This window comes from Epinephelus moara, chromosome 5 (genome assembly GCF_006386435.1).
Source record: "Epinephelus moara isolate mb chromosome 5, YSFRI_EMoa_1.0, whole genome shotgun sequence".
Classification (NCBI taxonomy): Eukaryota; Metazoa; Chordata; class Actinopteri; order Perciformes; family Serranidae; genus Epinephelus; species Epinephelus moara.
Genome location: NC_065510.1, coordinates 3390395 through 3406317, shown reverse-complemented (window position 1 = coordinate 3406317; position 15923 = coordinate 3390395). Strand labels below are relative to the sequence as shown.

At 40.4% G+C, this 15923-nt stretch overlaps 1 protein-coding gene across 2 annotated transcripts in view; it reads right to left on the bottom strand.

The window, feature by feature from the left end:
* gpr137bb (G protein-coupled receptor 137Bb) overlaps positions 1-15801 on the bottom strand; it is a 19117-nt gene extending 3316 nt beyond the window's left edge. The window contains exons 1-7 of one of the 2 annotated variants that reach the window (XM_050043800.1): positions 15667-15801; positions 8938-9692; positions 3519-3568; positions 3107-3329; positions 2378-2527; positions 1908-2036; positions 1058-1179 (exon numbers count right to left, since the gene is read on the bottom strand). In XM_050043800.1, coding sequence (XP_049899757.1) covers positions 1058-1179; positions 1908-2036; positions 2378-2527; positions 3107-3329; positions 3519-3568; positions 8938-9339 — 1076 coding nt within the window. In that variant the 5' untranslated portion in view covers positions 9340-9692; positions 15667-15801. Of the gene's footprint in view, positions 1-1057; positions 1180-1907; positions 2037-2377; positions 2528-3106; positions 3330-3518; positions 3569-8937; positions 9981-15666 lie in introns of those variants that run through there. The other variant, XM_050043798.1, reaches the window with a different exon arrangement.
* Positions 15802-15923: the final 122 nt, after the last annotated feature.

Sequence of the window (15923 nt, the reverse complement as noted above, 5' to 3'; positions counted from 1 at the left end):
CAAACAGCCACTTAATATTTACTTTACAATGTAAAACATGATCAAAATGAGGTACCCCCATGAGATTATGCTGAGGTCTGACCTGTTTGAACAATGTTTTTATATTTCATCCTAAACTGCTGCCAAGTGTGCTTCTCCCACACGGGATTGCACCTAAATGAAATAAATTAATAGGCTACCATTCAAGCAGTTTTCCCCTGTAATATTATTGTGATTGCAAAGGACTACATTTAAACTTAATCACTGACCCGAGCAGCAATGTTCTCCCACGCCATCTCCCTCTCTTTTGCAGCTGCAGCGGTGTTGCACTTCTTTTTGAAAACGTGTGCAAACTCGCCGTATGAGCGCATTAAGATTTCTAATTCTAGTTGGGTGAAAAGTGCAGCCCTCCTCGTCCAAGTTGCCATGGTGACTCGTCGAATCGGAGCTCCATTGATGCTGGCTTTTTATAGTCGTGGTGCACGCGCTTAACGCCAGGTGAAACTACTCCGAGTTGATTAAACTGATTCAAATCAGCTGTTCTGGAACCGGAAAATCAGAGTTTCCTATCTCAGAGTAGATCAACTCAGAGTTCAGAATTAGACTCAGTGTTTGTTGAACCTGCTTTGTGAAACGGACCCCTGATTACAGCCTAAATATCCAGATTATTATTAACTGGAGACAAACTTTTTTTCTACTACAAGTAGATCATAAACTCGTGGATATAAAAATGACTCATTGCAATCGGTTGAGAAAAATAAACATTATGGTGCTTTTTACGTTTTATTTGGCGCTCACACCGACACCACTACTGTCCCTTTCTGCCACCAGTTCAGCTCCGCCCACAAAATACGTCATCACTGTTTACAAACACAGAAAGGGTCTGATTGAGACAGACCTTTATTTGTCAAAATGTGTAGCCACACCCGGCTAGTGAAAGAGATTGGGCGTTTGATTTAAGTTTTACGGTAATAAAGTAGACAAGAAATATTGTCTAAATATTGTTCATAGCAGCTTTAACAGAACTGAATTCAGAAACAACACTTCAACAGCGACGTGGTCACGTCAGCGTTCGTACCTCGCTGATGCATTCTGGGGAGGAATGCTCCACGCCAGGTCATCGTCACTGTCGTACCGACGAGGGTTGTCAAAGAAATATCCTCTGGAGGAGAGAACGTGGTTTGGGATCCCAACAGTGCTCTGTGGAGACAAAGAATGCAGGCAGAGGTTCAGCTGGTAAAAATCCAAGAATCAACCTCAGTGTTTGAGTCTGGCTTGAAGAGTAGAGGCAAGTTTCACTCTCAGGTTAAATCTTTTTTTTTTGGTGGAAATTTACATGTTTGAAAGCACTGAACGTACAACTGGATAAAAGAGACTTGGATTTTACTGCACGAGTTGTTTGAGAGTTTTTAAACTGATGTTTTGATATAGTGTTGCTGTTGTTATACTCAAGGGAGCAGCACCCCCTATTGACAAGGGGTTGAATGACACAGTCTGAAACTAATTGACTATTTTACAATAACTCAATATGGTAAATGGACCTGTACTTGTATAGCACCTTTCAAGTCCTCCGACCACTCAAAGCGTTTTTTACACTATGAGTCACATTCACACATACAATAATAATACAGTGGTGGCTGAGGGTACCGTACGAGGCGCCACCTGCCACTCAGTTTTTAACAGACTCACACACCGATGAACAACCATTGGGAGCAATTTGGGGTTCAGTGGGTGTTTCTCAAATTCAAGGAAGGATCCTCAAACAGCCAAATTTCAAGAATGCTACGTCATCAAATCCTGCCGAAGGACTGTTCCAATGTCAAGGATCGCAGCTCAGAAGCCGCACCAAACTGCTGATCCATCTCACGCCAAAAAACAACCAGTTGCAAATATTTCAGAGGTCACCTGACCCCACCAGGAGGACTGACCCTTTCCTGAGGTGGCCGGCGGACCCTGAAGAAGAAGACGACCAGTGAGGTGGGCAGCAGCTCCCAGACAAACAGAATCACCCCGAACACGATGTAACCAGCGTCTCCCAGCGACGACCGCAAGTCCGCCTGGAGAAACACAAAGACAGATTCAAGGTACTTACTTACTTCCATTTTCTGCTCCTTTCTCCTTCTCCTCCTTCACTACGTCTTGAAGGCAAATGCTTTTTACTGCACTATACATACTTCTACTTCAGTAAGGTTTTAAGTGCAGAACTTTTACTTGTAGTGGAGTACTTTCACTGTGTGACATTAGTACTTTTACTTTACTTTTACTTTAGTAAAAGTTCTTAATACTTCTTCAAAGGTTAGGAGTAAAAAAGACACTCTTTAAACTCTTGTGCTCTCTTCAGACTGAAATCATGTAAAAGAACCAGTGAACACCTGTGGACAATTTAAAATCACCTCACCTGGTCTGAGACGTTGTACCAGTCGTAGTCGAAGGAGTTGATGGTCTCAATGTCGGTGAGGGCGAGCACTACTAGGTTGTAACAGGCCCGCGATGCGTACAGCAACACCACCATGATGCCGATCAGAGTCACCTGACACACCGACGTCCCCTGCACACACAGGTGTTACTCTGTTATTCCTGTTAATACTGTTTTTTTTCTCATTTCAGGCCTCTGTGATGTCATGATATTAATAAAAAAGTTCCTCACAGTCACAGAAACCCTGGAATATTTCATTTCATTCATTTTCCATAACCGCTTATCCTGTTATGGGTCAGGGGGGGTCCAAGGGCCTGTCCTAGCTGACACTGGCCGAAAGGAGGGGTACATCCTGGACAGGTCGCCAGACTATTACAAGGCTGACACATTCACACCTACGGACAATTTAGAGTCACCAATTAACCTGCATGTCTTTGGACTGTGGGAGGAAACCGGAGCACCTGGAGGAAACCCACGCTGACACAGGGAGAACATGCAAACTCTGCACAGAAGGGTTCCCCCACCCCAGGATTCGGACCAAGAATCCTCCTGCTGTGAGGCAACAATGCTAACCACTGCACCACCATGCCGCCGCCTGGAATATCCTGGAGGGAAATATCAGGAACCTTCACTTATGTGGCCCATGTCAGTGAAGCTGATGAAGACCATGAGATAAGGTTGAAAGCTCAGACACAAAGTAAGTCGCTTTACCTTTGACTCCAGGTAGATGTTCGCCAGCGACATCTTGGCGACCTTGTAGAGGCAGACGGACAGCGAGATGGCGCAGAGGACGAAGAGGCTGTCATTGATTGTGACCCTCACCAGGACGATGGTCTTCACATCAGCGGCGGTCATTTTGACCAGCAGGGCACAGACCAGATTAACCACCAGGAAGAGAAGACTGACGCCCAAGAAGACCAGGTACAGAGGAAGTCTGGAGGAGGAGAAGAGACAGGGTGAGAGCTGCTCCGCATGAAGTACCAGCTATAACCTTTAACTGCATTTTAAACAGTCCGAGGAAATACAGTTTAACTTCCATGTTCAGTCTGATTCATGAATAAGTTTTGGAGTGTCATCGTGAACTTGAGTTATTCAGTCAGAATGAGTTGGTTGAAGAAGTTACCTGTACTTGAGCAGTGCAGGTGTGTACTTGGACTTCGCCTTAAAGTAAACCTGTGAGGGGAGAAATAACAGACTCATTACACACTTACAGCAGGATATTTTTCTACTTCTGAATCTCATCTCCAGTTTGTTCAGTGATGCAGGTAGATCTGGGTCCAGATGCATAAACTCTATGTACACACAAAAACCATGGGTATCTACAAAGGAAGAGGCTGTGCGCACCTCAGGCATGCTTCAGACTGGGTGGACACACAGTGTTAGCTGAGATAGCTGCAGGTGAGATGATGATAAGGAGGAGATTAAATACTGAGATGGAAAATAATGGGTCTCATTCATGAAACGTGAGCAGAAGGAATTTATGTGTATCTCTGCATTCACCAATATGTTAGTAGCTCCGATCTTTTTCGTCAGTATGAACAAAATCTGTACCTGCTTCTGACTGCTCGTAGTGCGTCTGTAAATAAGATTTTGCACATAAATGTTGCTTGTCGTTATCAGAAATTACAGCTTTATTTCGTATTGTGCTCTGTTATGTTCACAATACTCTGAAACAAGGAAGTTAAACATGACAAGATCAGAGATACAACACATTTAGTTAAACTAGTCAGTATTAGCAGATTTAAGCTTTAAATTAAGTGACTTAAAAATGTGAATGAGTTCTTTCTGCAGCCCCAAACTGCACGTCATTTTGTTTAATTTAATTATCAGAGACGCGATGTGGGAAACGTAAACACTATTTCAAATTGAGGTTTAGTTTAAGAAGACCTGTGGATGTGGGAAAGCAATTTGGCGTTTGTCTCCACTCACACCGGGCAGCTGGTGAATCTGAATCTGTCAGAGGGTTGATGGGAGATGGTGTGGTTTTACACCAGACTATCTGAGGAGTCATTCCAACACCACTCTACTTGGTCATAAACCAAAGTATTGGACACATTAAAATGTTGACCTGATGTTGGCACCAGATGAAAAGTCAGAGTTCTTACGATTCATCCTGAGGAGAACATGAATGATGAACCACATTTTGTGCAAATCCATCAAATAGTTGATGAGACATTTCACTGAAAAACAAAAATGTGGACCTCATGGTGGCATTAGAGGAAGAGTCAGAGGATTACCAAAGTCAGAGGGATTCATCTCTGGGAACCCACGAATATCTCTAGAAAATTTGAGAACAATCCATCCAGTATTTTTTGAGATATTTAAGTTTAGACCAAAATGTTCGACCAACCAAATGTGACACTTTGTGCTTCTCAAAGTCAAAGAAGGATCTTTAAATGGCTGGATGTCAAGGAGGCTACGTCATCTAATCCCGCCACAGGACTGTTCCAATGTCAAGGATCCTTTGAATTTTACCGAAGACCGAGTCTTTCCTTCAGTGAATTTTCAGGCATGAAGTACCCACAATTCTTTGCGCACAATTTGCTGTAATTGAAGGTCACCAGACTATCACAGGGCTGACACATAGAGACAGACAACCATTCACACTCACATTCACACCTACGGACAATTTAGAGTCACCAATTAACCTGCATGTCTTTGGACTGTGGGAGGAAGCTGGAGCACCTGGAGGAAACCCACGCTGACACAGGGAGAACATGCAAACTCCACACAGAAGGGCACCCCCACCCCGGGGTTTGAACCAGGAACCCTCTTGCTGTGAGGCGACTTCGTATTTTTTCAAATTTAAAACATTTGAAAAAATAAAAAAATATATTTCTCAACTGATTTCAATGAGTTGTTTTTATATTCATCAGTGTATGAGCTGCGTATTACAAAAAAAATAAAAAATTAAAAATTACTAACGCAGTCACAGTGGACATTTAGATACTTAAAATTGCATTTTTGACTTTTACTTGTAACAGAGTATTTTCCACAGTGTTTTATTAGTACTTTTACTGCAGTAAAGGGTCTGATCACTTTGCCTCGCAGCCAACAGTCTGCAGCTCATCTCATCGATTAATCCCTTCTCTCTGACTGAAGGTGCCCTCATTAAGGAAATAAGACACCGTGATGTTTGGTTGGAAAAGAAAACCCCTGCGTCATCTCAGCTCTCGGGAACAAGTGGTGTAAAGCTGCTGCTGAAGAGGCTTTATTCCTCTTCTGTCTCTATTTTCTGGTCTATTTCTGAATCCACCAGCTGCTGCTGAATGGATGAAGAGGAGAGGCAGCTGCTGCACTGATCACCCCAAAAAAACTGCAGTCAGTCTCACGTTATATGAGTCGTCTAACAACAGGATGGTCGACGTTGCATCTTCTCTCGTTTGTTGCCATGTAACTGAAAACAGAGAAACTCAAACAGTCTGAGTGACTGCAGGAGTGGCTGCAGCTCAGTGGACGAGGGGGTCGGTCATCACTTGTAGGGATTGATTTGATTGATTCTCCCCCTGTCCACAAGCCGAAGTGTTTTATCTCTCAATGTGTGGAGGAAAAATTTCAAAATCGTCTGCTAACTGAGGTTAATCTGAGTCTGTTGACATCCTTCATGTGGGTCGAAGTTTTACCAACATAACTTTATGTTACGTATGTTACATGACAGCCAACCATGATTCTTTTCCTAAACCTAACGTACATACCTTTTTAATATCTTAAAACCAGTCTACGTAACTTTATGTTAAGTATGTAACACGGCACTGAACTATGATTCTTTTTCTAAACCTAAGTTACGTACCTTTACTTGCCTAATGCTAATCTACGTTACTTTACTTTCCTGAACCTTACCTTTGTAACTTGAAGGTAAATACGTAACATGATGACACCTAACCATGATTCTTTTCCTATACCTAATGTACGCAACTTTAGTTTCCTAAACCTTACCTACGTAACTTTATGCTAAGTATGTAACATGACACCCATCCATGATTCTTTTCCAAAACCTCATCTACGTAACTTTATTGTCCTAAACCTAATCTATGTAACTTTACTGTCCTAAATCTAATATACGTAACTTTATTTTGCTAAATCTCATCCATGTAACTTTCCTAAACTAAATTTACGTGGCTTTACTTTCCTAAACCTAATCTACTTAACTTTGCTTTCCTAAACCTTATCTATGTAACTTTACTTTCCAAAACCAAATTTAGGTAACTTTACTTTCCTAAACCTAATCCATGTAATTTTACTTTCTTTAACCTAACCTACATAACCTTACTTTCCAAAACCAAATTTACATACTTTTACTTTCCTAAACCTAATCTAAGAAACTTTACTTTCTGAAACCAAATTTATGCAACTTTACTTTCTGAAACCCTAATCTAAATAACTTTACTTTCCAAAACCTAATCTGCGTAACTTTACTTTCCTAAACCTAATCTATGTAACTTTACTTTCCCAAACCCTAATCTAAATAACTTTACTTTCCAAAACCTAATCTACGTAACTTTACTTTCCAAAACCAAATTTACGTAACCTTACTTTCCTAAACCTAATCTAAGTAACTTTATTTTCCAAAACCCTAATCTATGTAATTTTACTTTCCAAAACCAAATTTACGTAACCTTACTTTCCTAAACCTAATCTAAGTAACTTTATATCCAAAACCCTAATCTAAGTAACTTTACTTTCTGAAACCAAATTTACGTAACCTTACTTTCCTAAACCTAATCTAAGTAACTTTACTTTCCAAAACCCTAATCTACGTAACTTTATTTTCCGAAACCCTAATCTAAGTAACTTTACTTTCCAAAACCAAATTTATGTAACTTTACTTTAAAGTCTGGTGGGTCCCATGAAGACACTAAAAGGAGCCTTTGGTGTCAATTTGGCATGACAAAGCGTGGGTATTTGATGAGCTGGGGATAAGAACGGACTGGTCAACATCGCTGACAGTGAGGTTTAGTGTAATGATGGTGTGTTCTGGTAGCACAGTTTCATAATTAGCTGCTGTGACACACCAAAGCGACGTTTCATCAAGGCCTTTATGTGGCTTCTTATTAATTGCCTGAACCCTGAATTTTCCTTTAAATTTACCTTTAAAAAACATTAAGGTAAAAATAATACACATTCTGTATCTTTTACATTCAAACCTGAGACTGCTTCATGGCACTTCATCTAATCCAGGCCTCTCACTTCTCTGTGGTCTTGTTTCTGTAGCTATTTTTCATGGGTGGAACTACGTAGCTCCTTCCGCAGGATGATGTCTCTGCTCTTAATCCCACCTACCAGCATAATTGACTTTTTTCTCCAGCTGCTGGAAATAATCATCAATGAGCACATGACCATTTTTGCATCGCTGAACAAATCAGAGGTCTGAAACCAGGCTGGCATGACTGGGTTTTTTTTTCATCATTGGAGAAGCATTCCCCTAAATTTCACCCTGACTTATTCATCATCTTTGGAGACTTTAATATCAGGATTAGAATTATGATTACGTTTTGGGGGGGTGGAACAACACTCTGCTGCAAGACTCAAGCTCATATTGATGGACACAGTGATTGATTCAGCAGCGTTTAAGAGGTTGAGGAGTCACTAAGGCTGCTGTCAGCCCTAGAGTGGTCTCCTTTGGTCTGAATCAGGGACTCATGTTGTTCCAAAGTTGTATAATTGCCTAGAGTTGGTTCGTGTTCTCACGGCAGCATTTACAAGAGGACCAGATCAAATGCCTTGTGTGAGAAAGCTGCTCTTGATTGGTCAGAATTTCCATGTGGGAAAAATCCAGGAAGTAAAGCAAACGTTGAAGAAGAGTACACTTGCAAGATAAATGTGACACTTTCTAATGTCACAATGGAGGGACAACTACGCAGGTTGATTTTAGCGCTGCTCATCGTGGACTATATTGCTGTCATTGTTCATTTTAGTCAAACCATACAGTTTGAAAACGAGGCGCGGCTCCAACTAGAAAACAATGTTTTGATGCATTGGATGTGCTGAATGTGCATATTAAGGCAGTACAGGAGGAGGTGCACATTAATAATCCTCCAGGACTGTAACATGCTCATGTTTAACCCAAACAATGTGTCATGTGACTGCAGTTGCTTCACATCCAGGTCGGAACACCTTCTCACCACAAACCAACCGCACCAGAGTTCCTTTGGAACCGGACTGAGACCACCTCTTCAAGAAGGTCTCAGTCCGGTTGTTTTGGTGTGTTCACACCTGCACAAATGAACCGCACTGAGGGGTGAAATGAACTTGAGTTCAACTGAACCGAACCAAACAGGGCAGGTGTGAAAGCAGCCTTAAAGAGCAGGGTTTCACTGCCCTCTCTGGCTGGACTGCTGCATCTCTGGTGGGTGTGGTCAGAGGTGTGCTCTGTCGTACCTGTGACCACACCCACCCATGATGTCACAGTGTACTGACACACCCTGAAGTACACTTCTACATCACTGCAGCAAAGAGAGAAGTTGAAGCACTGAAGCTGCTGATAGGTTCTCTTCATGCTACCGGTCTCTGCTCCACCAGTACCAGCAGCAGTGCCCCCTCACCTGTGCGCAGTAGAGGTTCATGAGGCTGAGCGTGAAGAACTGCAGGCAGACGGGGAAGCAGTAGAGCAGCCAGAAGGCGAATGGTCCGAGTGCGTTGGCGGTCACACAGTCTCTGAAGTAGAAGGAGAAGAGGAGGGCGCGTAGGGCGGCCCACAGCAGACACAGGAACAGGAAGGCCGTCTGGTAGCTGAAGCGCTTGTGTCGGTACCGAAGCACCAGCCACAGCTGGGCGTAGACGAAGGCGAAGAGCAGCGAGTAGAAGATGGTGTAGGCGATGGTCAGACCCAGCTTCACGTAGGGGGGGATGGCCGGTGTGATGGTGGGAGGAGGAGGGAGGTGGGAGCCGTTACCGGCATGCTGCTGCTCCTGCACCGGGCTCCCCTCCATGGCCTCCCCATTCATCCCCCCTGTGTTCCCCAGGAGTGGGAGGGAGGGCGGGTTAGAGACGGAGCCTCTGCTGTCCGGGTGAAGAAGAAGAAGGAGAAACGTGTCTGAGCTTGTTAGACGGATCCTTCACATCCATCCACTCTCCTCCAGACACACCGTCTGACTCACAGAGAGGAGGAGGAGGAGGAGGAGGAGGAGGAGAGACACCGCCCCTCTTTTTGCCGGTGCCTGGTCGAGAGACATTGGTGGCTGTTGGTCACATGATCACACTCCCCAGCAGGCGATTGGCTGAGCAGGAGGAGGGATGCTGCAGAGAGGAGAGGAAGGTGGAGAGATGGATCTGGAAGGAGAGAGAGGTAAACTGGGATCTGTGGTCCCACACACACACACACACACACACACAAACACACACACACACTGTGTCACAGCAGCATCACACAGGCGGCTTCGACTGATACTGGTTTTTAATGGCGAGTATCAGACAGATACTGGTGGATACAGATGAAGGTGTTTTGTGGCAGCAGTTTCTGACTGATGAGATTATTTAGCTGTGGGTTTTTTTAGGAAATAGTGTGTTCATTATTATTTTCTCTTTTCTTCATACAAATAAATTAATGAATGAATGAACTAATGAACAACCATGAATGAATAACAGGATGAATGAATGAAGTAATAAATAAATGGAGAGATGGATGACAGAAAAAATGATTAAATGAATAAAAATGAATAAGTGAATGACTAATAAACGTTTGAATAAAGGTGGTTATGATGATTCAGAGTTTTTATTGACTGAATGAAACAAATTAATAACTGGATGTTCGGATGGATGAATAAAGAAATTAATTAATTAACAAAGGGAATTTGTTTTCTACAACACAGCTTGAAATAAACTGCGATAAGCAAATCCTCTGATTGCAACAATGACATTCAAATTAAAGAAATTTGGGGAAAAATATTCCTGTCAGAAATGCTGAAAAGCCCATTTTCAATAATGCTAAAATGCTAAAGTTTTTCAAAGTCAAAGCTGCAGACAGGTCCCTGTCCAAAGTGCTGAAATGTCCCTGTAAAAATTCTGATATAACCCTGTTAAAAACACTGAAATGTCAATGATAAAAATGCAGAAGCATCCCTGTCAAAAATTTTGATGATAAATATGCAGAAATGTCACAAATAGAGTTGTACCGATACCGATTCCAGTATCGGAAATGCCTCCGACGCTGCCTAAATTTCGGTATCGGGTATCGGCGAGTACAGCCTATGACCAATCCGATACCACGTAATGCCTCATGTCATTACGCATACGCACGCTACAGGCAAACAAAACGGAAACGGAGCGGAGTTTAAAAAGCATTCTACTGTAGCCTTTAAAATGTCTTTTTTACCAAATTGTGTGGCTGCACTTTAACCTGTGTCTTGATCTCTGTCAACACTGGATAATAATAATAAAAAAAGTTTTATGGCATTCATTCTACTATTATGTATTTATTTCTTAATATTTTACACAGAGTTTTAGGAGTTGAGACATACAACAATTCATGTCCCATCCATTTTTATTTTACGCGCTGGTATCAGATCGGAACTCGGTATTGGCAGATACCTAAGGTTCAGGGATCGGAATCGGTATCGGGGAGGAAAAAGTGGTATCAGTACTTCTCTAGTCACAAATGCTGAAATGTCCCAGTCAAACTGTTAAAATATCAATGATAAAAATGCTGAATTGTCAAAAATCCTGAAATGTCCCCCTCCAAACTTTAGAAATGTCCCTGTTAAAAATGCTGAAATGCATCTGAGCCCCAGTCTTTAAATTTAAAAATTACCCGCAAACTTTCTTTATGGTAACAATATGAAGATTCAGATCTCTGGACATGAATTTACATAGATGCAGACGACCATAATAATGTTGAGCAGTTTTGTAGTAAATATAGATGCATCATCATCATCATCATCATCATCATCATCATCGTTGTCTCCATCCTGTCAGACTGTATGAATGAACCATCAGTATCGACCCTGATATCAGTCGAACCCTAATATAGACCTCCTCCTCCTCCTCCTCCTCCTCTCTGCAGTTCTTCTTCCCTGCTTTTACATAACAGGAGTTTGTTAGATAATAGAGGATGCTGTGCAGCTCCTCTCAACACGCTGATGACAGATACACGCTCCATTTTTATCCAGCGCTCTGCTTCTATTTATTCCCTGCATACTGTGAGATGACGTCGGTTTGAATCAGATAGTGAAAGCATTTTAGATTTTGTCATCATGACGATCATTTATAACACCTCTTACTACAGCTTTTGATATGGCTTCTGCAGCCATGTTTTAACATGTCCTAAGATCATATACAGTACTCCTTTATATAGTGTGTTACATTAATTTCTTTATAGGAGATGAAATGACAATAGTAATCAAATTATTTTGTGCCACATTAAATTATGTTATCATATTGTAAAGGCTGTGTAGTTGATGCAGGTTATAGTTTGTATGTGGCCTTCACATTCTGTTATGTAAGGGTAAGTAGTAGTGGAAGGTAACTAAGTACATTTACTCAAGTACTGTACTTGAGTTCAGTATTTTTCAACCTGGATCCCATTTTCCCATGTTTTTGTGTCTAAGTGACTAACGGGAACAACAATTTTTGAAATTTATCTGATGCTGATCCTGCAGCTGGCAGTGGTGAAACAGGCTGCAGTGCAACCTCTCAGGGCATTTGTGAAATGTCAATTTACATCGACTAAAAGTGTTTGTTTTTGTCACTGACAGGTTCAGATTGTTATTTTAAGTGTCTGACACAGTATGGAAAGGATCCCTCCAGAGAAAGACCTTTATGATAAAGAGTAAGATCCTTTTTGTTGAACCAGAAACATCCCCAAAATCACCATCACCAAACCCACCAGACCCCATTTAAATAATCAGTGATTTTAGCGTGTGTAGAGGCAGCTTGTTTCTACCTGGGTTAATTCAACAGTTTATTTCAACCAAACCAGAGTTGGTGATTGTTGGAACAGTGTAAAGATGTACCAAGACGCTTTTGTGAGTTTTATTTTGTTTCTCCCGACTATAAATGAAGTGTGTTTTACAGTGATAAAATTACTGTTTATTTAAATGGAGTCTGGTGGGTTTGGCGATGGCGATTTTGGGGCTGTTCCTGGTTAAACAAAAAGGATATTTCTCTTTAACAAAGGTCTATCTCTGTAGGGATCGTTTCCTAAATGTTGTCAGACAGTTAGAATAACAATCTGAACCCGTCAGTGGCAAAAACCCTTTAAGTGGACATAAACTGACAGTGTGAACATGTTACAGTAACGTTAGCCTTACAACGTTTGACCAGACCTCTGGAAACAGTTGACCTGGTAGGTAAAACATATTAGCTAAAGTTAGCTATACGAATGGTTGACCTAGTAGGTAGTAAAAAGTAACCAAAGTTAGCAAACGTCAGCAAGTCACGTTAGCCAGACAGTGTTTCATCAGATCTCTGGAACAGTTGACTTAGTAGGTAGAAAATATTAACTAAACTTAGCTGACATTAGATGGTAATGTCAGCTAATGGAACATTTGAGCTAGTAGGTAGAAAATAGTGGCTAAAGTTAGCTAACGTTAGATGGTAATGTTAGCTAATGCAACATTTGAGAAATGATTAGCTAAAGTTAGGTTATGTTATCAAAGCAAAGACAAAGGAAGGAGGGCAGCGGCGTTCAAAAAGGTAAAAAATGTTAAAATCTGCAGGTGTTCTTTGGTCCTCTGCGAGGAAGCATAACGAGGAAGAAGAAGAAAAGGCGGTCCAAGGCACTCTGGCAATTAAAAAGCTTTATTAAACAGGCCAGTTCATGTAGAACAGATAAAAATTGCCAACATGTTTCGGCCTGAGTCGGCCTTCATCTGGGCAAATTTATTAGGTTGTAATATTTGCTATTAGAACATTTGAGCTAGTAGGTAGAAAATATTAAATAAAGTTAGCTGATGTTAGATGGTAGTGTTAGCAAACTTAACATTTGAGCTAGTAGGTAGAAATAAAGTAGCTAAAGTTAGCTAACGTCAGCTGGTAGCGTTAACCTGACAGCGTTTCATCAGACCTCTGGGAACAGTTGACCTAGTAGGAAGAAATTCTTATCTTAAGTTTGCTGACGTTAGATGGTAATGTTAGCTAACGCAACATTTGAGAAATGATTAGCTAAAGTTATGTTAGGTTGTAACGTTTGCTATTGGAACATTTGAGCTAGTAGGTAGAAAATATTAAAGTTAGCTGATGTTAGATGGTAATGTTAGCAAACTGAACATTTGAGCTAGTAGGTAGAAAGTTAGCTAACGTCAGCTGGTAGCGTTAGCCTGACAGTGTTTCACCAGACCTCTGGGAACAGTTGACCAAGTAGGAAGAAATTATTATCTAAAGTTGGCTAATGTTAGCTTTGACATTAACAGCTCTTTCATGGAATATTTCATTAGCAACAATTCATTATTTTATCTACAACCATGTTCACCTCACCCTAAGGACAGAGGGATGTTGTATGCTGTAAAGCCCTGTGAGGCAAATTGTGATTTGTGATATTGGGCTTTATAAATAAAATTGAATTGAATTGAATTGAATTGAACTTACTTTGTCACAATAAGGAAAATTCAGCTTGAAAATGTTAAAACATTTTTCAAATATTGGGGAGAACATCAGGTAGAACAGCGAGCATGTGGTAATATTAAGTGTTATTATTTTAAAATTGGGTAAAAAAAGGCGTTACCTACTTTCTGCACTGTTTGTCGTTATGTCTTTACTCCACTGGGCCTGACTTGTAACTGAGAAAGAAACTAAAACATGACCAGCAGATGGCAGCAAACATAAAGAACGCATAGATTTAAGTTTTTAATGATCTAAATATATATTACGTAAATATACTACTTAAGATAAAAATAAAAATGCAGTTTATTATTCTCTTAACTCTGTTCAACAGTTCTAGTTTTATTTAATTTCCCCTGTAATCCAGTCTGAATCCAGCCCTCTGCTGGGATCAGGTAATCCTGATATTTTGGATCAAAGTAATCCTGATTCTAAAACAAACTGGAGGTTTGATCAGGATAAAAAACTGGATTGGATTATCAGATTTTTTCTGATCACGTAATCCTGTTTTTCCTTTGAACAATTGGATTTCAGGATTTGATCCTATCTGATTGGATTAATCCTGCTGGATTACTTTTGAACAAATGGGCCCTGGATGTATTTGTGTAGTGAGACTTTGTGTCCACCAGCTGGCGACAGCATCTAACTCTAAGAAAACCTGATGAACCTCGTCGTCTTCTCAGACCAGTTGTTCAAAACATTTAAACACAGTGACGTACGGAGTACATCCCGTTCCACGTACAAGTATGAAGATGGTATTTACCCAAAATAATCAAAAGAGTAACAGTATTTGAGATGCTTGCATCCAGGTTGACCATAAAATAAACTGTATCACTGTAACTAAATGACGGTGTCTTATCCATTTTTAGTAACAACCAGCATATCAGATTAAAACATGAAAAAAAAACAGAAGGTTAATGGTTTCGTCTTCGGAGGAACAAAAGGTGTAAGGATCTACTTAAAATTTAAATCTTTTGTGATGAAAATCTTCCACAAGACTGTTGCATAAAGTATAAAAACTTCAAGAACAAGACTTCCGCTCTGACTTTTGTACCAAAATAAAAGGCTACACTTCTACAGATGACAGAGACTTAAAACATGAGGCAAAGAATACAAATACGCATCATAAAAAATGTTATTTGTGATGTTAACAGTTGTAATGAAAACAGAAAACAAAATAATACAATCACAGTTACAGCTGGAGAACAAATGTACTCTTGACGTTTCTCTTCCTAAAACTATAGTCAGTGTTGTACATTTGCTCAAGTACTGCACCTAAGAACAATTTTTAAGGGAACTGTGTTTGAGTATTTAGTACAGTATGTGATGCCTCTACTTCACTACATCTCATGGGGAAATATGATACTTTTTTTAAAGGCTGTAGATACTTAAAAGATTGAGATTAATAATACAAAATATAAATCAACCAGTAAATTATGATGTACTGGATATTAAATTATTATGGATTAAACCACTCAGCTGTATATCAGGTATTTAAAATGAGCTCTACCATCGACAGTTGCAACATTAACACAGGAATGCATCAATTATTATAATCCATGTTACTTTGAAAGGAGATATTTTGCATGAAATACTTTACTTACACACAATCTGATGCTTTTATTTTGAAGGCAGGGCTTTTACTTGTAAGGGGCTGTTCCTTACTTATCACTCCCTGAGTGAAAAATGCACGACCCTCCCTCCACCATAAATTATCTATTAGATTTTTAAAACCTTACCCTTTGAAAAAGGTTAAAAGTGAAAAATTGAAGACAAAATCCTGGAGTGTAAAAAGGCTTCGTTTAATCTTAAATCCAATCAGGTTGAAAAAGTATTTCCTGTTGTAGGGATGAATAAGGTTATGTGTATTAAGGGTTATCATGTCCACCTCATCAGAAACTGGGGAGGGATTAAGAGGAATATTGGATTTCTCTGGAACGCTAACTTTTTAGCACATTAGCTAACGTTAGCTTCCATAGCAAAACAAACAAGTGTG